Raw genomic sequence first — 20,728 nt, forward strand, 5'->3', positions numbered from 1 at the left:
CTTGACTTTTGAGCTACTTGTAACTGAATGTCGGAAATAAATCAGAGGTAATCAAATCCATTAAGGAACTGCAAAAGTTAAAGGCAGTGGACACTATTGTAAATACTCAAAATAATTATTAGCACACAAACTTGCTCATTTTCCATAACCACTTACTTTGAATAAAATGACTCTCAAAACGGTTCATGCTATCGGAAGAAAGAGAAGGAGCTCGAACGAAGGTCAAAAGTCGAACCTGCGGTACCGCGGTCTTTTAACGACACCTCCTAATCACCCACATGTAACAGACAATGGGCGACCCCTGGCGTATGTGAGTTTGCGCGTGCGCACTTGGTTCTTCACTCAACCATGGTGTCGTATGTCGTATGGATATAACACAGAAAAAAAAAAACTTTTTTGAGACCTGATAAAAATTGTGTACACTTGTGCTCACCAAATCGAAAAACACAATTGAACACCAACCACCCTCGTGTGCTAATACCCAAATTTTGAACCACCGCTAGTGACCGGAAAGTTACAAAACGGTAAATGAAAATGTGTATTTATTCACAATTCTTGTCTCCAATGATTCAACTTTACACGAAGGCAACGGTGCAGAGCGGCGGTACCGCACGTTCTGTACAAAGAGATGTAATCCTGCTCGTTAATCGGCCGTCCAGCTGGAGGTCTCCTATCTTTTTCCACTGGTCAGACAGGGGCATTGTCAGGGTATTCTTTTGTTACTCTGCGGTTTTGCGGGTGGTTCAAGCTCCTTCTCTTCCTTCCTCCATGGTATAACCAAGTAATTTTTTTATTGCCAATAGTGTTAACAGTGATGTCAAAACCTACACCTTCCCTTTAACTACATGTGTAGCAGTGTCAGCAAAACCCAAGTTCAAGTTGTATCTGCTGACACATCAAGGAACCTTTTATGAATCTGCTAAATCTCTACCTAAAGGTGCAATAACTAAACTTGGTTCCTACTCTACAGTGTACAAGGGACTCGTCATGTGTTCATTGCACAGATTTCTTTTTGTTTTTATTTTTCGGGCCCAAAGTCACTCCAAGATACATGCACATGAAAGAGCAATCAATTTTCAATTAACCAACATCTTCAACGAATTTGCATTAAATTTCACTACAGAAAACTGCCTCTCACATATCAAATATAAAATTAATATAATTTTAGATTGCCTCTCAGTTTATGTTTGTGACCTTCAGGACACATTGACTTCCTCCTGTCTGCCATGTGACACTATCCATCAATGAAGGTTAAATGGTGACATTCACAATACACGCTGGGGTTAGACCGCATTCATCACAAGATACTGACTGTAGCTAATACACAGATAATTATAGTTGCAAGTTTTGAACTATAGGCTGCAGATACAGACTAGTTTCATAGAGCCTTAAAGGATTCGGGTACTTTTTCAAAATGTCCACAGATTTACATTAAACTTACAGGGTTTAAAGATAATGACAGTGGAAAGCTTCCCCTCAAATATTGCGACCCGAGGTTCTGTAGTTTTTGAGAAATGAGTAAAACAAGTCACACACTATTTTTCGTCTCAGGAAGACGAAAATTATTTTAGCAAGTAAAATCCCATTAACCAGTTATGATATTAAACCATAACCCTATCATAACTGGTTAATACGTTTTGACATGCTAAAACTGAGACGAAAAATATTTGTTTTACTCATTTCTCAAAAACTCAGCACCTCAGTAAGTAAAATTTCAAGGGAAGCTTTCTACTATCATAATCTTCAAACTTTAAAGTAAATCTGTGGACATTGTGTTTTGTGTTAGGAAAAAGTACATACATGTATATATAGCCTTAAACCAGGCTCAAAAATGCAAGTATGGAAAGGGGGGTCCCACACCAACCAAAATGCAATGTGATTGGTTCCTTAGGCTATCTATGACATCACAAACCCAAACAGCGCCCTCGCTGAGGTCATTCAAGACCTGGCTGAGAGTTGCGCATAGTACATGCGTGCGTATTACCTTCCACTGTTGGACCTCAGTGTTGGCAGCCAGTGCAAGAGGTCTAGACTTAATTTTGATGAGCACAAACTGGGTTCTGATGAGGGGCCATACAGTAACAGAGCTCTTGTTTATTTCTTGTTTATTTCTTGCATCAAGGATATTGTTTTATTGATTTTCTATGCACAATTGTATCTTCAATAAATTACTTGTGTAGTTTTTTTTTTTTTTTTTTTTTTTCCAGTTTGAGGTGAGAATGTTGCTGTTAATTTCAGCATCTTGAAATTCATCTAAAAAACATCTGCTCTATAGGCCTAATATGTAAATTATTTATGCTTGTACGTACATGTATGTAAATGTATAAATCCACAGTGCATACACCATGTACGTTTATGCGCATACGTGTATGCACTTGGAATGTGTACATAATTCATACAGTATACATGCTACAGCAATTGTAAGCTCAAAGGCAAGTTGTAGCATTAGTTCATACAGTACGAGCTCTAAAACTAGCTAGAACAAAAATACTGTTAACTGCAGGTATTTTTTTGTACGTATTGCAATTTGCAATAAAATTATCTGGCATCTCCACAGTAACAAACCATTAAAAATTTTGCCTGCATAAATGTAGGTAGCAAAATGCACAATTATAACTTTCTAATTAAACTATTACTAGCATTCTGTGGAAAAAAAATGATGTTCAGTAAAAATCTTTTACATGATGAAAACATTCCCTGCATAACTTGCTATTAGTATTTTGCAGCTTACATCATGTGCCTTGTAATGTAATCATGTAAATGCCAAACTGGCTAACCAAAAGATCACAGAGCACAAGCAGCAAATGTCTACCACAGAGAAAGGACCCTGCTAAAACTGATAAATTTGCTCAGTATTACTTAAAGTCATTGGACACTTTCGGTAAACAGTATTGTCCAACCAAGGCCCACACTTCGTGTATCACAACTTATATTTAAAATAACAAACCTGTAGAAATTAAGGCTTAATTGGTCATTGGAGTCGGGAGGGGAAAAAATGGGAAAACCCACCCTTGTTTCCTCACGTTTCGCTGTGTCATGACAAGTGTTTAAAATAAATCCGTAATTCTCGATATCGAGAATTCATATTGTTATAATGTTTTCACAAAAAGTAAAGCATTTCATGGAATAATATTTCAAGAGAAGTCTTTCACCATTACCTTCTGTAAACCCTGTAAATTATTTGTAAATCTGTAAACTTTAAAATAAAATTCTGTTACGAAAGTGTCCAATGGCTTTAAAGTTTATGCTGATTGTGTTGTAAAACTAACATGGTACTTTGTCTTTTATACCCTTAGTCAGTAAGTAAAACTGCTTACATATTAATTTGCTTAAAGGCAGCTCTAAGAAACCAAAGCCAGGTGTTTTGGTTCAAGGTTAAAAGAGTCTTCCCAAGACCTCTTCCAAAGACCCAGGGAGTAGCATGCAATATCTGACATTTTCATAAACTACCAGGAATGCCAGGCATCTAACAAACCCACACACAAGAGCTTAACCAATCCTATTCAAGTCATTTCATTTTTTCCGAGGTGCCCCATGTAAAATGCCCTACTATAGGTATCAAATCAATTTGTTTGTGTCTCGTAGACATAAAGAAGAGCTTTATCTTCACCTTTTTTAATTATTTCTTTAAAATATAATCTAATGCAAAAAAAAGTTGATGGCCTGACGTTTCGGCCCCAGCAGAGCCTTTGAGAAAGACTCTGCTAGGGTCGAAATATCAGGCCATAAACATTTTTTTGCATATTTATACCATCGGTCCATTTGGTTGGTTAGTTGTTTGCAACAGCTAATTTTATTTTCTCAAAATTTAATCTACAATAAACAATGGACTGTTTCACACAAGGTTCCTTTCAAAAAATTCTGCTAAGTTTTTGTCGTAGGTCGTAACCAAACTACAAAATTTTAAATTGTTTGAGAAGTTTTCACAAGGTAGGTTGAATAAGTAAACCCCCCCCCCCAAAAAAAAATCTTTTCACACGAAGCTCATTTTGTAATATTTCACAAGCATAAAGAAAATTTTAACAGGAATGTTGGTTTATTCTGTCAGGTAGAAAGGGCTTTAGCATGTTTTTTATACATTTGTATTGTAAAAAAAAAAATCAAATTTTAAACACATATTACAGAGTGAGACAACTTGAATATTGACATAATTGACAAAACAGAGTATCAGATTTCATCAACCAAACATCGTATTAAAAGAATGCATAAGAGTAAAATCCCATATATTGACATAATGCATTTCTCTCATCATCTTAATTACTTATGATAATGTTTATAGCATGTTTTTTCATCACCCCAAACCCATTTGGCATTACTGGCGCATCCCAACGTCCGTCAATAGAGGCAACATACCGTGACGTGACCGTGAGCATTTCTTAAATACCGTAGATTGTCTCTTTAATTGAGATGACGGCCAGCGGGTGGGCTCAGATAAGCTCTTCATGAAATCCTCACGGCATGAATGAATGAATAAGTACTGCAGTTTACACATGAAACAATTAAGATGGTGTGACTTGCGTACACGTACACAATCATTGCAATGTCTGTTAATGTATCAAGGGTGGAATGACATTAATGATTTAAAAAGACACCTTTACTCCGCTAGAAATAAAATGTCATTCTGGTTTTATTTTTAGGTATTGAAATAGCACAGTATCAGTCAGATCCCAAATACCGGTCTGTCAGTCTTTCTTGCGGTCTATCTGTCTATCTTCCCATCAAGGGAACTCGGCAAACTCCCACAAGGGGTTATAAACACCAAGCTGGCAACAGCCAATCTATTTCAAATAAGAATCAGTTTAACATCTATGATTATAAGTTGCACAAATCAAGAAATTGTGATACTGTAACCAGACTGCAATATTCATTTGGGTTTTGCCCATACACACCAATGTATGTTAACACTGTACTAGTTCTCTAGTTCTTGCCCGAGTTCTGTGAAAAAAACATCTATTATTAGATAACAATATTAACTCTAGTCAGTGAGTGTGAAATCAGCGGTTTTCTTGTTAGGGTACGATAGGAACCCACAACCTTGTGATTGCAAGTCCTGATGACCAAAGTAAGTTTAAGTTTTTCTAAACTTGCTTAATATTTTTAACCTCTGTGAAGCGCCTCTGGACCCTCGTGGGGTTAAAGGAGCTATAAGCCGTGTATTATTATTATTAAATTTGGTGCGCCTGTTCCAGTTAAACGACAACATGGCAACACCTCTGGTAGTACTAGAGTGCAATCATTGCAGCAACCAGCCCAGAGGAAACCAAATATTAATATCAATTTCCTGTTTTGGTCCTGTGATAATTGACTGTTTTCCCCAGAGGAATTTATCCTCTAACAAAAGATAAAGACTGACTTTTAAAAATTTATTTTCTTGTGTCCCTCAAATAAATTTGCCTAATTGTATCACCTCATGGGGATGCCCTTCTACATGAATCTCCATTCTTACTTATGTTTCACAAGGGTTTGAAATCATGTGATAGTAATCAGTTCTTTATCTCTTTCATGCACCATTTATTTTAGTGATAAATTGATCATTTTATGGGAACGTTAATTGTATATTCATTTTTTCTTCTTTTTTTCTCAAATAGCGACCCCAACAATACAGCAACCTCATTAGTCCTCTTTCCCATTATTAAAACTGTGTAGTCGTGCCATCTTTATTTTTCGTTTTACAACTATTTACACATGAAATAATTGAGGAAAAAACATTATCACACAAAAGAGGCTCCCTGCTATAACTGGGACAAATGTTATTTTTTGTACCATAGGGTTTGTGTGTGTATCCGGGATAGTAACATATTGTTCTGTACTCCATGTACATAATACAAGGGATAAGACCTTGTATCACGTGACACACGTAAACGGCTAAGTTTAAATTGCCTCATCTTCAAATAATTATATGTAAAAGAAGAAAAATATATTGATAAAGGGAAGCTACATGTGTTAAAAGGCAGTGGACACTATTGGTAATTACTCAAAATAATTGTTAGCACAAAAACTCACTTGGTAACAAGCAATGGAGAGCTGGTGATAGTATAAAACATTGTGAGAAACGGCTCCCTCTGAAGTAGTGTAGTTTTTGAGAAAGAAGTAATTTTCCACGAATTTGATTTTGAGACCTCAGATTTGAAAATTGAGGTTTTGAAATCAAGCATTTGAAAGCACACAACTTTGTGTAACAAGGGTGTTTTTTCTTTCATTATTATCTCGCAACTTGGACGACCAATTGAGCTCAAATTTTCACAGGTTTGTTATTTTATGCATGTTGAGATACACCAAGTGAGAAAACTGGTCTTTGACAATTACCAATAGTGTCCACTGCCTTTAAGACCACTATTTCCAGTACTTGGTAAAATTAGAGAGCATACACCAAGTTTGTACTGTGCGAAACTTGTACATTATGATGTATGTTGATTGAGGGCTAATTTTTAAAAATATGGATCTCTGATTCCTTGACACAAAATTTATGAAAACACTTGATACTTCAGAAAGTGGCTGTTAGTGAAACCAAGGACTCCTGATATCCACAGACTCATGGTAGCTGATTGCAAGGGTGCTTTGTACTTGAACCACACACACTTCAAACCACTTCAATTGTAGCTCAAAGTTATTTTGTGTAGTGGTTCTCTTCCTCTGTTCCAAATTACACTTGTCTAAGATGGTAGGGGTCAAGCGAAGAACGCAAGATACTTTCGGCGCTCTGTAACTTTCAGATGTAGAAATAATACTTTTCATCAAGTTGATGCATTTAATAGTGTGTTTCCAGGCATAAATAGAAATGTATTGTTGCATCCTACCAGATGACATATTTTTATGTACTGCATTTTGTATAATGTATGTATCCAGGGGTAGAACTGGATGGGCGGAACAGTTATTTAACTTCTAGCTGAAAAGCTCTGTGAAACGAGACATATGTGTACTTCCAAGCGAGAGGGTCAATGATGTTACAGATCGCTACGTGCAGATTTGGTTCAAAAGACTGGCTGCAAATCCATTCATTGTCCTTTGGATTTGTGTGGATTGTTAACAACTGAACATGCGGGCTGTCTAAATCTCTTGGAGAATTGGCATGGTTAATGCAACTTTCTTTCTGCTTCACACATGTGGATTGAAGCGGGTATGATGGAGTAGCGAAGTACAGGCTCAATGCATACATCCCCAAATCCATTTCAAACAAATTTGTTTGGTTTAATTGAAAAAGGGGATTTGGCTTTTCCAAACTGCTTATGAACATCGAAAACCTGAACTATTAACAATTCTTGTCTGAAATAAGTCAAAGTACTACGTCAATGACAGGAATTCGTGTCTATTGTGTGCTAGCTAGACTATTGATCTAGCCTCAAGTTTTTAAGTATTTTTATGGAAGTGGCTTTAATCACACTTTGTGGGAGAAGATGTTCACAGTAAACAAAATCGCTGTTTGTAGGAGTGAACTTGAACGTACCGCCAACTTGTTTGGCGATGCTGTTTCACGCAATGTAACCAAATTAAGTGTTGGTTTAAAAAGAAATTATACAAGCTTGCCCCAAACAAGGCTCAAAGCCACTCTTGGTAAACGGTTACAATATTATTAAAGGTCTAATTGATCAGGGGAGCTGAAGGTATGAATAGATATTTCTCTTTGAAAGACAAATTGTTGAAAAGGAGGGAAACAGGCAAGGAGTTCCAAAAGCGATGAAGTCTACGAAATATTTAAAGCTGTTGGAATGGCTCCTTGTTATTCATCTCAGCAAAGCAAAAGAGAAGTCTGGTTTGTTTGTTTGTTTGTTTGTTTAGATGATCTTCCCGTCAAGGGAACTTGACAAAACTCCCATAAGGGGCTATAAACACGACGCTGGCAACAGCCAATCTCACTCATATTAACACTGGTTAACACTGGTTCAACGTCTATGAATTTGGGTTGCACAAATCAAGAATCTATGACTCAGTAACTAGACCACACTTATTCTAGTCATTGTGAAAGCAGTGGTTAGCTTAGTAGGATTCGAACCCACAACCTTGTGATTGCAAGTCCTGCAGTCTAACCACTGGACCACGGTTAGCTTGGTAGGATTCAAACCCACAACCTTGTGATTGCAAGTCCTGCAGTCTAACCACTGGACCACGGTTAGCTTGGTAGGATTCAAACCCACAACCTTGTGATTGCAAGTCCTGCAGTCTAACCACTGGACCATGGTTAGCTTGGTAGGATTCAAACCCACAACCTTGTGATTGCAAGTCCTGCAGTCTAACCACTGGACCACAGTTAGCTTGGTAGGATTCAAACCCACAACCTTGTGATTGCAAGTCCTGCAGTCTAACCACTGGACCACGGTTAGCTTGGTAGGATTCAAACCCACAACCTTGTGATTGCAAGTCCTGCAGTCTAACCACTGGACCATGGTTAGCTTGGTAGGATTCGAGCCCTCAACCTTGTGATTGCAAGTCCTGCAGTCTAACCACTGGACCACGGTTAGCTTGGTAGGATTCAAACCCACAACCTTGTGATTGCAAGTCCTGCAGTCTAACCACTGGACCACGGTTAGCTTGGTAGGATTCAAACCCACAACCTTGTGATTGCAAGTCCTGCAGTCTAACCACTGGACCATGGTTAGCTTGGTAGGATTCAAACCCACAACCTTGTGATTGCAAGTCCTGCAGTCTAACCACTGGACCACAGTTAGCTAGGTAGGATTCAAACCCACAACCTTGTGATTGCAAGTCCTGCAGTCTAACCACTGGACCACGGTTAGCTTGGTAGGATTCAAACCCACAACCTTGTGATTGCAAGTCCTGCAGTCTAACCACTGGACCATGGTTAGCTTGGTAGGATTCGAACCCTCAACCTTGTGATTGCAAGTCCTGCAGTCTAACCACTGGACCACGGTTAGCTTGGTAGGATTGGAACCCACAACCTTGTGATTGCAAGTCCTGCAGTCTAACCACTGGACCATGGTTAGCTTGGTAGGATTGGAACCCTCAACCTTGTGATTGCAAGTCCTGCAGTCTAACCACTGGACCATGGTTAGCTTGGTAGGATTGGAACCCTCAACCTTGTGATTGCAAGTCCTGCAGTCTAACCACTGGACCATGGTTAGCTTGGTAGGATTCAAACCCACAACCTTGTGATTGCAAGTCCTGCAGTCTAACCACTGGACCATGGTTAGCTTGGTAGGATTGGAACCCACAACCTTGTGATTGCAAGTCCTGCAGTCTAACCACTGGACCACAGTTAGCTTGGTAGGATTCAAACCCACAACCTTGTGATTGCAAGTCCTGCAGTCTAACCACTGGACCATGGTTAGCTTGGTAGGATTGGAACCCACAACCTTGTGATTGCAAGTCCTGCAGTCTAACTACTGGACCACAGTTAGCTTGGTAGGATTCAAACCCACAACCTTGTGATTGCAAGTCCTGCAGTCTAACCACTGGACCATGGTTAGCTTGGTAGGATTGGAACCCACAACCTTGTGATTGCAAGTCCTGCAGTCTAACCACTGGACCATGGTTAGCTTGGTAGGATTGGAACCCTCAACCTTGTGATTGCAAGTCCTGCAGTCTAACCACTGGACCATGGTTAGCTTGGTAGGATTGGAACCCTCAACCTTGTGATTGCAAGTCCTGCAGTCTAACCACTGGACCACGGTTAGCTTGGTAGGATTGGAACCCACAACCTTGTGATTGCAAGTCCTGCAGTCTAACCACTGGACCATGGTTAGCTTGGTAGGATTCGAACCCTCAACCTTGTGATTGCAAGTCCTGCAGTCTAACCACTGGACCATGGTTAGCTTGGTAGGATTGGAACCCTCAACCTTGTGATTGCAAGTCCTGCAGTCTAACCACTGGACCATGGTTAGCTTGGTAGGATTGGAACCCACAACCTTGTGATTGCAAGTCCTGCAGTCTAACCACTGGACCACGGTTAACTTGGTAGGATTCAAACCCACAACCTTGTGATTGCAAGTCCTGCAGTCTAACCACTGGACCACGGTTAGCTTGGTAGGATTCAAACCCACAACCTTGTGATTGCAAGTCCTGCAGTCTAACCACTGGACCACGGTTAGCTTGGTAGGATTCGAACCCACAACCTTGTGATTGCAAGTCCTGCAGTCTAACCACTGGACCATGGTTAGCTTGGTAGGATTCAAACCCACAACCTTGTGATTGCAAGTCCTGCAGTCTAACCACTGGACCACGGTTTCACATTCAAACATCCTATTGGGAGGAACCAGATCAGACACACTGATGATACACACACCATGAAAGTGTAGGCAACACTTAGATTTTTGAAAGCACTTTCTTATATACTTGACTTACCATGCATCTTCCTGGTACCTGGTGGTGGGTTCCATCCAGATACTGTCAGTACCTTCATACAAGACGCTACACGACTTTCCTTACTGATTGGTTGCAGATTCACTAGAGGACGCTCTTTACTGGATGGCATCAGGTAGTCTGGTGGAGTACAGTCCACAGAATCTGCATTGCTCTTGGTGCGTTTGCGATCTGGAGACAGACAAAAGATAAAAATATTGGATAAATTTGGTCTTTTTTCAACAATGGGAGACATGATAAACATAACAGTCCTTACGCTCGTATAATGCGAGCGTAGGTCTGAGCACGCGCACTACTGGCGAGAACTGTGAAAAAGGACCGCCCAAAAGTCTCCCATTTCATCAGTATTTAAGTCAGTATGTTCATTTTTAGACCTTCAATTTTCTGGGGGGAAAATGCATGGAATGACCACAGCAGATGACCGAAAACGCCTCAATCGTTTAGTCAGCACTGCTAGCTTTATTATTGGTCGTGAGCTTCCTGCTTTGGATAAACTTTATGCCACACGGGTTCTAAAGAAATCAAGATCTATTATTTCGGATGAATTTCACCCTGTACATAGTTTGTTTGAACTGATAAGAACAGGTAAGCGATAAAGCCATCAGAGCTGACTCCAACCGTACTCACAATAGTTTTTATCCCAGTGCAATAAGATTGACTAATACTTTTTAATTTGTTTTCGGGGGTTTGCAATTTTTTTACTGTTGTCTCTTTGCATAATGTGCGCATATTGTTTATTTGTTATTGTATGTATGTCAAGTGTTTAACAAGTGGGGTTTTTATTTTATTTTATTTTAATATTTCTAGACTCGCAAGCTGAAGTGATCTTCACTGTATATATATGTGTGACAATAAAAACAATTGAATTGAATCAACCGCCACAATCGAGCATCAATTGAAAAGCTCTCACTGACAGCCATTGCTTTATTGGGCTAAACATTGTTATTTTTGAAGACTTACATGTTATGCAAGTGTTAACTTTAACACGTGACATGATCATGAAATACTTTGGACCCTTTTCGAGATTCAACAAATCAATAAAGATGAAAAGCATAGCGCAAAACACTTTTTAAAGATTTTGCCCAGGGCAGTCGGCTTTAGAAGAGCTTAATGCCATAAATGTCAAGTAGATCCCCATTGCCTACAATCAGTATTTGGATGTCATGGTTGGTAGCCTGTCTGGGGCTTAATCCAATGTTGGTTATAAAATTGTTGCTTCTGTTCACTGTGGCTTGCCTCCAGTAGTTTTGGATTGGTTGTAGAACACGCAATGTCTAAACATGTTGAGGGAAGTGTTAAAGGAACATGTTGCCTTGGATCGGACGAGTTGGTCTATGAAAAGTGTTTGAAACCGTTTGTTATGAAATGCATATGGTTAGATAGATGTTTTAAAAGTAGAATATAATGATCCATACAAGTATCACTCAAAATTGCACAGTTTTCATTTTACGCCGCAAACTAACACGGCAAGCCATTTATGGGAGTCAAATTTTGGACTCCCATTAAAGGCCGACCGTGTTTGTCGACGAGGTAAAACGAAAACCATGCAATTTCGAGGCAGATTTGTGTAGATCATTGTATTCTACTTTTACAACATCTTTCTAACCATATCGATTTTATATAAAACGGTTACAGAACGCTTTTCAAAGACCAACTCGACCGATCCAAGGCAATGTGTTCCTTTAACAATGTAATGGACATTTATATACATGTACATCGCACAAACACGCCTTATCCTTGCGCGTGGCACACGATTGGTACCCTCTTGGGTTGATTTCAAAAAGATTGTCCTAACTTAGGCTTAGTCCTATGACTCTTTAGGAGTTCTTAAAAAATTAAGGCTAGTCTTAAGTAATACTCTTCCCAACTCTAGATAAGACTTAACTCAGTATGAAATCCAACCCCAGTGCAGGTCAAATTATTTTTGTTGCATTCTGTAGTAGTGCACAATGTCGAAAACAGCACATTGTCTAGTTGGTATGACACTGCTCTGGTATTGCAAGGGTCGTGGGTTCGAATCCCACCTGAGTAATATGCCTGTGATGTTTTTTCACAGAACTCGAGTAAGTACTGAGTATTCAAAGCCGACACACATCAGTGTATATGGGTAAAACCCCAAATGAATATATTTTGATATTCAATGGAAATAATTGATGGCGCCGTCCCATTCAGTGACACTCCACCACTGTTGACTCAATGACTTGATCAATATTCACACAAAAATACGTCTGGGTATATGTTAATAGTTTTGTCAGGTCGACAGGGGTAGTTGACGAACATGAAGAGGACCAGACGAACCGGTTGACAAATGTGTCAGTAAATGGATTTTTTTGAGATTTTTTTTGTGTTCAAGATATTACACAATTGAAAAACACATTTCTACTTACCGTCATTGAGGATAGTGGTAAGGAACGATAGAGACTGGCAATCCATGCCATTATAAGCATCTGATGGATCCAGAGACTTCAGTAGATCTCTAACATGACGTACATGGATTCTAGCTTCTCTCACGGTGTAGGGCTCTACGGAAAAATAACAAAACATGGCAGTGTTACTGTTGATTCTAGAAACTTCATTGGTCCAGAGGACATAACATGGCCATGTTTAAACCTGTTTAAATAAACATAGTCTGAGAAATTGAGTAGATGATTGCAAAGATCGTGGAAATTTCACATCCCTTGGTTGGTCGCAAATTTGGCTTTCGAAAATTCAAAAACTATATGCAAGGGTTCGAAACTAAAGGGCATAAGTTGAAACCTGCATGAGGAGCTACTTAGCGCTCGATTTGGATAGAAATTCAATGCAAAGTCAAGGTGAGCTAAGGCTCAACTGTCAGATCTGTTCTCGGGTTAACGTTTTTTTTACAGAAAACTTTTATTAATGGGAATAAAAGAGTGATGACTCAGTCTTAATGGCAATAAAGGGCCTCACCTTTGGCTCTGTCCTTTATTGCACTGCCCTGACCCTGCCTGTTTTAGAAAGCTGTTTAATTTCCTTTTATTCCCTTATTCAAGAGCATCCCTCCCAAGGGTTAGCTACAAGAGACCAATATGGGGCGCTGCCCATGGTAGCGAGACTGGAAGTTATAAGCACGAGAAAGACGCTCCACTATGTCTGATTGAAAATAACCATTACAAAAATCACCAACTTTGTACAATTTAACAACTTCTCAAAACCAAGTTATGATGGAAGCGGAAAAGAGAAAGCAACATCAACGACCAAACCTACCTTCCACCACTTTTACCACAGACCCTTCCTTCAAACCCTCGATGCTCTTGAGTTCAGCAAAGTTGTCCAGAACATTGCCATCGAGCTGAAGGGAGAAACATGTCCGATGGCAGGTATCCTCACGATCCATCAGAACCTGGTGAATCTCTTGAACCATTTCTTGAGGACTGACCTGTTAACAAGGAAAGAGGGTCAGAGAGGGTCAACTGAGAGGTCAGATGTCAATTTCATATAGATCTTTTGGCAGAGTGGATTAGAAACCAGACCCAAGCTCTAGTGTTTCTGATTAGCAGAGTGTGGGTTCGAATCGTAATCATGGCACTTGTCCAGGGAAAGTACACGTTTGGTAGGGACTCAAAACAAACATTAACTTAAAAACTAACTTGGTAACAAGCATTGGAGAGCTGTTGATAGTATAAAACGTTGTGGGGAAACGCCTCCCTAAAGTATAATAGTTTTTGAGAAAAAGGTAATTTCTCACTAAAATAACCAAAAGACTTCTAGCTAAAAGTCTTTTATTCCTGTCTTAAGCACACAAATTCGTCCAACAAGGGTGTTTTTTCTTTCATCATTTTCTCGAAACTTTGATGACCAATTGAGCAAAAATTTTCACAGGCTTGTTATTTTATGCTTATGACGGGATACACCAAGTGAGGACAGAGGTCTTTGGCAATTACCAAACATGTACAGTGTCTTTAAGCAAGACACCCAACCATTATTGCTGCGTCCTTTGGATAGGATATTTAAAGCAATCTATTAAGCACTTTATAAGAAGCTAACACTAGGGGGATGTGTTTGGGGAGGGTTATGTAAGTGGAGGATAGGGTCACAATACAAATCACTGTGGCAAACCACCCATCCTAAGTTAAGACCAATCTAAGTGAGCTTTGTATCCATCGTACACTTGCCCGTCTTTTTTCCATTTCGGCATTATTTGTGGTGCATGCATGATTGCTACAAACGTATACGAATTGTTTCTAAAAAGTTAAATTAAAAAAGTACAAGTGTTATCCCTACCCCCCCCCCCCCCGATAATTTTTTGTATTTAATTTTTTTTTTACCAAGACAAGCAATCATAAACAAAAACCAACCCCCTGCCTTCCCACATCTTAACACAATGTGTATAGAATTCAAGCAATAATACCCTCACAGTAAAAACAAAATGATCAGTAAATACTCAAACCTTAGCAAAAAGTACTCATGGCTCAATTGTATGAAGCAGATTATATTTGACTAAACTCTAAAAGCATTGTGTTGAAGACCGATTACACAAGGTTTACTCAAGCACTACACTTCTGCATGTGTGAATCAGTCACATAACCTCATTGGCCTTCAACTAATGATCCTGTTATGTATACATGTAGGACTATGGCTTACAATACGCCCTGGATGACCCAATGCGTTTGGTTACATCAGGCCTGTGGGGCCATTATCATAATGCCTGTATTAGCATAAAAACTTACTAGGCACATAAAACTATTGCTTAGCAGAAACTGGTTAATAAAAAGTCAATTAAGTTTAAACTGCTGCATGACTGGTGCCCCAATCGTTTGTTTGCTTAGCATAGAAATTTGCTAAATGGTACTTTCTGCTTAAAAGATTTATGGAGTTGGACCATGGTGCTGGGCCCAGTTTCCGGACTCTGCTTACTGCAATTCTGCATTCGCATTAACCATTCTTAAGGCAAATGCTAATTTTTCTGCGCTAGCTGTGTGAGTAAAGAATGCCTAGTATTGTGGAGTACGCATGCGCTCAAACAAATCTCCCTGCTAACCTGTGAAATATGCTTGACATAAATGCGGATTTCAAGGCACATGTTTACAATACATTTATAAAGCCTGTTTTCTTTCACCTCTTGCAAACACTGTACAACAGTACATGATAAATAGAAGAATGTAAACTTTGAAGTAAGCTTGGGCGATATCACGATATTATCGAATATCACGATATTAATTTGGAAACGATTTCGATATCGGATGGATTTGGTTTTAATCGAAATATTGATATATCGCGATATCGCGATATCGATTAAATATCGCGATGTATTTGCTAGCTGAGACATCTTGCACCCCATAGGTTTGGAGTAAAACCAGAAGAATAGGTCATAGAACACCTCTCTTATGCTATGATTGTCTCTTCTACAACTTTCACTTGGAGTTTGAAGACTGATGATGTCAAATTTAAATAATCGCGATTATATCGAATATCGCGATATAATGTTGGCGATATATCGTGAATAAAATAAATCGATATCGCCCAAGCTTACTTTGAAGGAATATAATCTTCAAAGCTGCATCAATAAGTGACACTGTAACTATGCTCAATGCACTGAAACCCAACAGCATTTAGCAGTCACAAGATCTTCTAGAATTCAAACAGCTGCAAAAGGTTCCACTACAAGCTTACATCACATTGCTTGTATGGGGGGATGCCTGGGGGATTAACCATGTTCAAAGTCAATGTATAGACTTCCTGCTGGCACTATAAATACACAGCATAATACACCAAAACATAAATGTTCTATTGTAGCAAACAAATGCGGACATTTTGGTCGATACGCAAAACAATAGTATATAAATATAAACTTATTTTTAAAATAATTTTACAAAAAACACCAAGAGAAAAACATACAGAATGTTCCAGACTGCACAGTAGAGCTTTTAAAACCAAAATGAACACAATACTAGAAAACATTCAAAAGACTTTGTTTCAACGTCCAACAATTTGGTTCCAGAACCCTCCAAAGTTTTGGGAAAAACATGGGGAGAACACTGGTGGTATAAAAGTCAGTAGTAAACACAGCTTTGAAATTGGACCAGGTTGAGTGGACAAAACAGTTAAGATTTTGCTGAGCATTTCTTGGTCCACTGTTGCAGCAATGCTTTGAAGGACACCCTAGCAAACAATCAATGAAAGAACAATAGACATTAGATACGCTGTCAGCTAAGCAGAAATGTAGTTAAGCGACATTTCAGATAGAAAACATAGAGATTGCTGTGCTCACATGTTACGCAGTTCTCCCATGTCTGTGTAACACTATTTTACTATTTCAATCAATGAGAATGATGAAATTTGCTCAATGAAAAAAATGGATGAACTGAAAACAATTGGAACTCCATTTCTGATCAGCATCTTCAAATGAAATCAACCCAGAGCCAAAATCAATCAGGCAGCTAAGCAGATAAATATTACTTAACAAATGAACTTCCTTGAAAAAATATTAAAAGGGATTGATACATGTACCTTTGGTTTTTGGAACCGTTTGATTGTTATAAATCCTATAAAAAAAAATTTAAAAAAAATTAAAACAACTAATCTGTCAAAAGGTGGCGGTTTTTTTGAGATCTCAGAGCGATTATGTCCACGCAGGAAGAATAACCGGAATACACGATTGGAAGACACAGTCTGACAGTAACATTCCTCAGGTCCAAGTTTGTTGGGATACTTTGAAGCAGAATGATTCTCAAAATGCTTTCTAAAATCAAAATTTAAAGAGTGATTTTAAGTAATTTTAAGATTGTTTTTAATTTCACTTACACCAAAGGCATTTCGGGTCATAATTTACAAATTGCTTCAAGCAAGGTTAACAGTTCCCCCTTAAGATTCTCTAAAAATACATGTATTCAATTTTAGTTTTAGATTGAGTCACCCGCTAAACATATCCAAGTCGCATCCCCTTCTTCAATACAACTGACATAATAATTTATTAAATGATTTCCTGTTTAATTATAGGTTAAGGCTATTAATAGTCCACAATTAAATAGTTATAATTGTAATTTTACAGTGTGTGAGGACTTTTTATAGGGGAAGAGGAGGTTGGAGTTTAGGTGAGAGAAGGCAGATGGGCTGTTTTTATTTCAGTGACTGTGGATGTGTGTCATATGTAGAATCATCTTTAAAGGCACTGGACACTATTGGTAATTATTAGCATAAAAACTGACTTGGTATCAAGCAACGGAGAGCTGATGGAAGTATAAAACATTGAGAGAATGGCTCCCTCTGTAAGAACGTATTTTTTTAGAAAGAGGTAATTTACCAGCCAAATAATAAAAGACCTCAGCTAAAGCCGTTTATCTGTTGATTATGCATCTGAAAGCACACAAAGTTGCGCATCAAGGGTGTTTTTTCTTTCATTAATTTCTTGCAACTTCGATGACAAATTGAATCCAAACTTTCACAGGTTTATTATTTTATGCAAATTTAATTGGGATACACCAAGTGAGAATACTGGTGTTTGACAATTACCAAACGCGTCCATTACCCTTAAGTATATCATCGGCTTGGAACCATTTGGTCGGTACAGTTTGTATTGATTTCATAAAATTGCTTTTGCATATTGTTGAGCTCCTGGTAAATATAGTTTATTGATCAAAAGTTCTCTCCAAAGTAATTGTTTGATAAAGAGTAACATGCTTTTTCTTAGAAAAACATTTATTTGTGGAGTTTAATCAATTTTTGTAGCGCTGACACATGGGAAAAGTGATTTTTTGCAATAACAAACAATGCTCAACCCTACCAGCTAGGCATGCATTGGAACTGCATACTAGACACCTTGAAGAACATATTTCTGCAAAAAAATCTTGGTTGCACTCAATGTCACGCTTTACCTAAATTTTGGGGTTTGGCTCCTGGACGATAGGGCTAGATAGCTCAGTTGGTAGAGTGCCAGCACCATAATCCGGAGGTCGTAGGTTCAAGTCCAAACAATATATATTGTTCAAACCACAATGAACCTCCCATGTGTACAGTATTTCAGACAACTTTTGTTCAGAGCTGGGGGATGGAGGAGATTAGACTTAGAATAGGGAAGGTTCAATATTTGTAGATTAAAGTTACTATTAACGATATAACAGATTAATCTTGTTTATTAAACTACATTTCAGTGCACTGAAGTGGGGGTGGGGGTAACATGGTTAAGGTAGAGGGAAGTCTGATGGGCTATTTTTATTTCTGTGGAGCGAGTGTGGAGTATGTGTCATAGATCCATTGGTTTCAGTAACAGGCAATCCTGATATTAAGTGAGATATCCTACCATGTAGGCCTATGATTTAAGAAATACTCCAGTGATGGCCAGACAGAAAATCACTGGAGACAAACTTAGCAATGGGTGGACAACATTTGTCTGAATTACAGAAACATTCAACCACTTATTACCAGCAGTGACAGAAGTCAAGTTTCCTACGAGGAGACCAAGTAAACAAATCAAATATACATTTAAAAAAAAAAGTGGTTTCGACCAAAGCAGATTTGTCTACACCAGCTAGGGCCAAAACAAGAGATATTATACTACTTGATGCATTTATATCAATGGTAATTTAATTTTGGTTGGGAAGCAGTTTGAAACGACATTTCTTTTCCTTTTGAAAACTCAGTCAATGTTAAACAACTTAACAGTGCGGAAAATTAATTTGAGCATCAACCGGCTCTTTTCAGAGCCAAGACTCACCCTAAGGGATCATAGTTTCTACTTACTTCAAGTTTTGTATAAAATTATAATTATTTTTTTATTTATTTTTATATATATATATATATTTTTTTTTTTTGGGGGGGGGGCATATATGTAAAATATCTGGACACAAATAGCTGATATAATATACCAACCAAGTAGTAAAAGCAGCGTCTAAAGGTCGGGTTCATTATTCAGTTCTAAAAGAGTAAGCACAACTCTATCCCTATGTAACAAAATTTACCCCAAGCGTTTTTAATGCCCCCCCCCCCCTTCTTCCTCAATGAATCAGGGTCATCAGGGTACCAATGGCTTCCGCTGACTGAATGAATCATACTGCATGATGGACACCAGTGATAAGGATCTACATATTAATACAGTGAATAGGTGTTTGCATAGTGGGATGACCCACAGCTGTGCTGCACAATCAGCTGCACAATCAGCTGTTGAACAAGCCCTATGGTACAACACATGTAAAAGAAACAACTCCCACTTTAGCCCACGTGGCAATACAAACACATGGACATGAGACTAAAACTTGCACTGTAGTAATATTATGCTGGTACTACTTAAAATACAGTGAAAGACTCCCATCCCACACCACCCAAACCAGCAAGTTATTTAAGTGCTTAGCGTTTAAATATCTTTTTATGGGTATATGTATCTCACATAAAAGGCACTAAGATTGTATACAATTAGATATTAATAAATACTTTTACATTTTTACAAAATAATTATTTGAGACTTTGAATCTAACTCTCAGACACTGTGGAAGGGGCTACATGTCATTTTAGATTCAAATAAATGGAAATGGGTTGCACACAGTAAATACACATAATTGTCTAGTGTAGAGTTATTATGGAATATTGAAGTACACGTAAGGAAATCATTTATTATACATTTGTGCTGGTACCATCATTATCGGTAAATTAAGATTTGTGTTTGAAGGCTAAGTAATGGAGTGTAATTTTCATTGTACCAGGCCTCAAATTTCCCGGCGGCCACGACGGCCATGGCCGCCGGTGCCCTGCTAACTGGCCGTAGTGCCCCGAGAAAATTGGACGTTTTCGCGGCCAAAAAGGCCGTGCCCTTTTCCTCCAATGGCCGCCGTGCCCTTTTTGAGATCAAAATATTTATGTTTTGATACACCGCCGTCCGTCTCTGTGTGCACATAAAATCAAACACTTACATGTACATCCTACATAAATACACGCACACAGAGCGCGGTCGGTTGAATGCTCATCACACGTGTGCACAATGCGGAACGAACGACAGACGTGCATCCATACCCATCCATAGACATTGTGTACTCGGAGTTTATACACGGGCCGGATGTACTTGCAACGACCATTTGAGAACATTCGCACTGGTACTCATCTTGCAACACGCGACCCACGCAAGGTTGTCCATGATGGGTACCAGCTAATCACAATTTCGGTTCCATTTGAGGTTGGGCGTCCGCCTATTCCACTGGTATTGTGCTTGTTCACTGGTACTCGTACATGTTTGTGCACGTGGGCCATGTTACTAAAATCACGCATCATGTACATGTAAATGAAAGGTACAATGTACATGTACATGTATGTCCGTTGAAAAAAATCTCCGCTCTGCACACACGCACAGTCAAGTGACAGCTCATTGTTTACGTCTGGCCATCGCAACAAAAAACGGATGCATACTTTTACTTCCCATTAATCAATAAAATTAAATACATTTTTATTTAAAAAAAACTTGATGTTT

The 20,728-nt window shown here is 38.7% G+C and overlaps 1 protein-coding gene across 1 annotated transcript in view; it reads right to left on the reverse strand.

Annotated features, from left to right (window-relative positions):
• Positions 1-20,728, reverse strand: part of LOC139938140 (clustered mitochondria protein homolog) — a 76,516-nt gene that overhangs the window by 40,882 nt on the left and 14,906 nt on the right. The window contains exons 3-5 of the mRNA XM_071933521.1: positions 13,543-13,714; positions 12,702-12,836; positions 10,297-10,485 (exon numbers count right to left, since the gene is read on the reverse strand). Of these exons, the coding sequence (XP_071789622.1) occupies positions 10,297-10,485; positions 12,702-12,836; positions 13,543-13,714 (496 nt within the window). The remainder of the gene's footprint in view (positions 1-10,296; positions 10,486-12,701; positions 12,837-13,542; positions 13,715-20,728) is intronic.

This window comes from Asterias amurensis, chromosome 6 (genome assembly GCF_032118995.1).
Source record: "Asterias amurensis chromosome 6, ASM3211899v1".
NCBI classification, from domain to species: domain Eukaryota; kingdom Metazoa; phylum Echinodermata; class Asteroidea; order Forcipulatida; family Asteriidae; genus Asterias; species Asterias amurensis.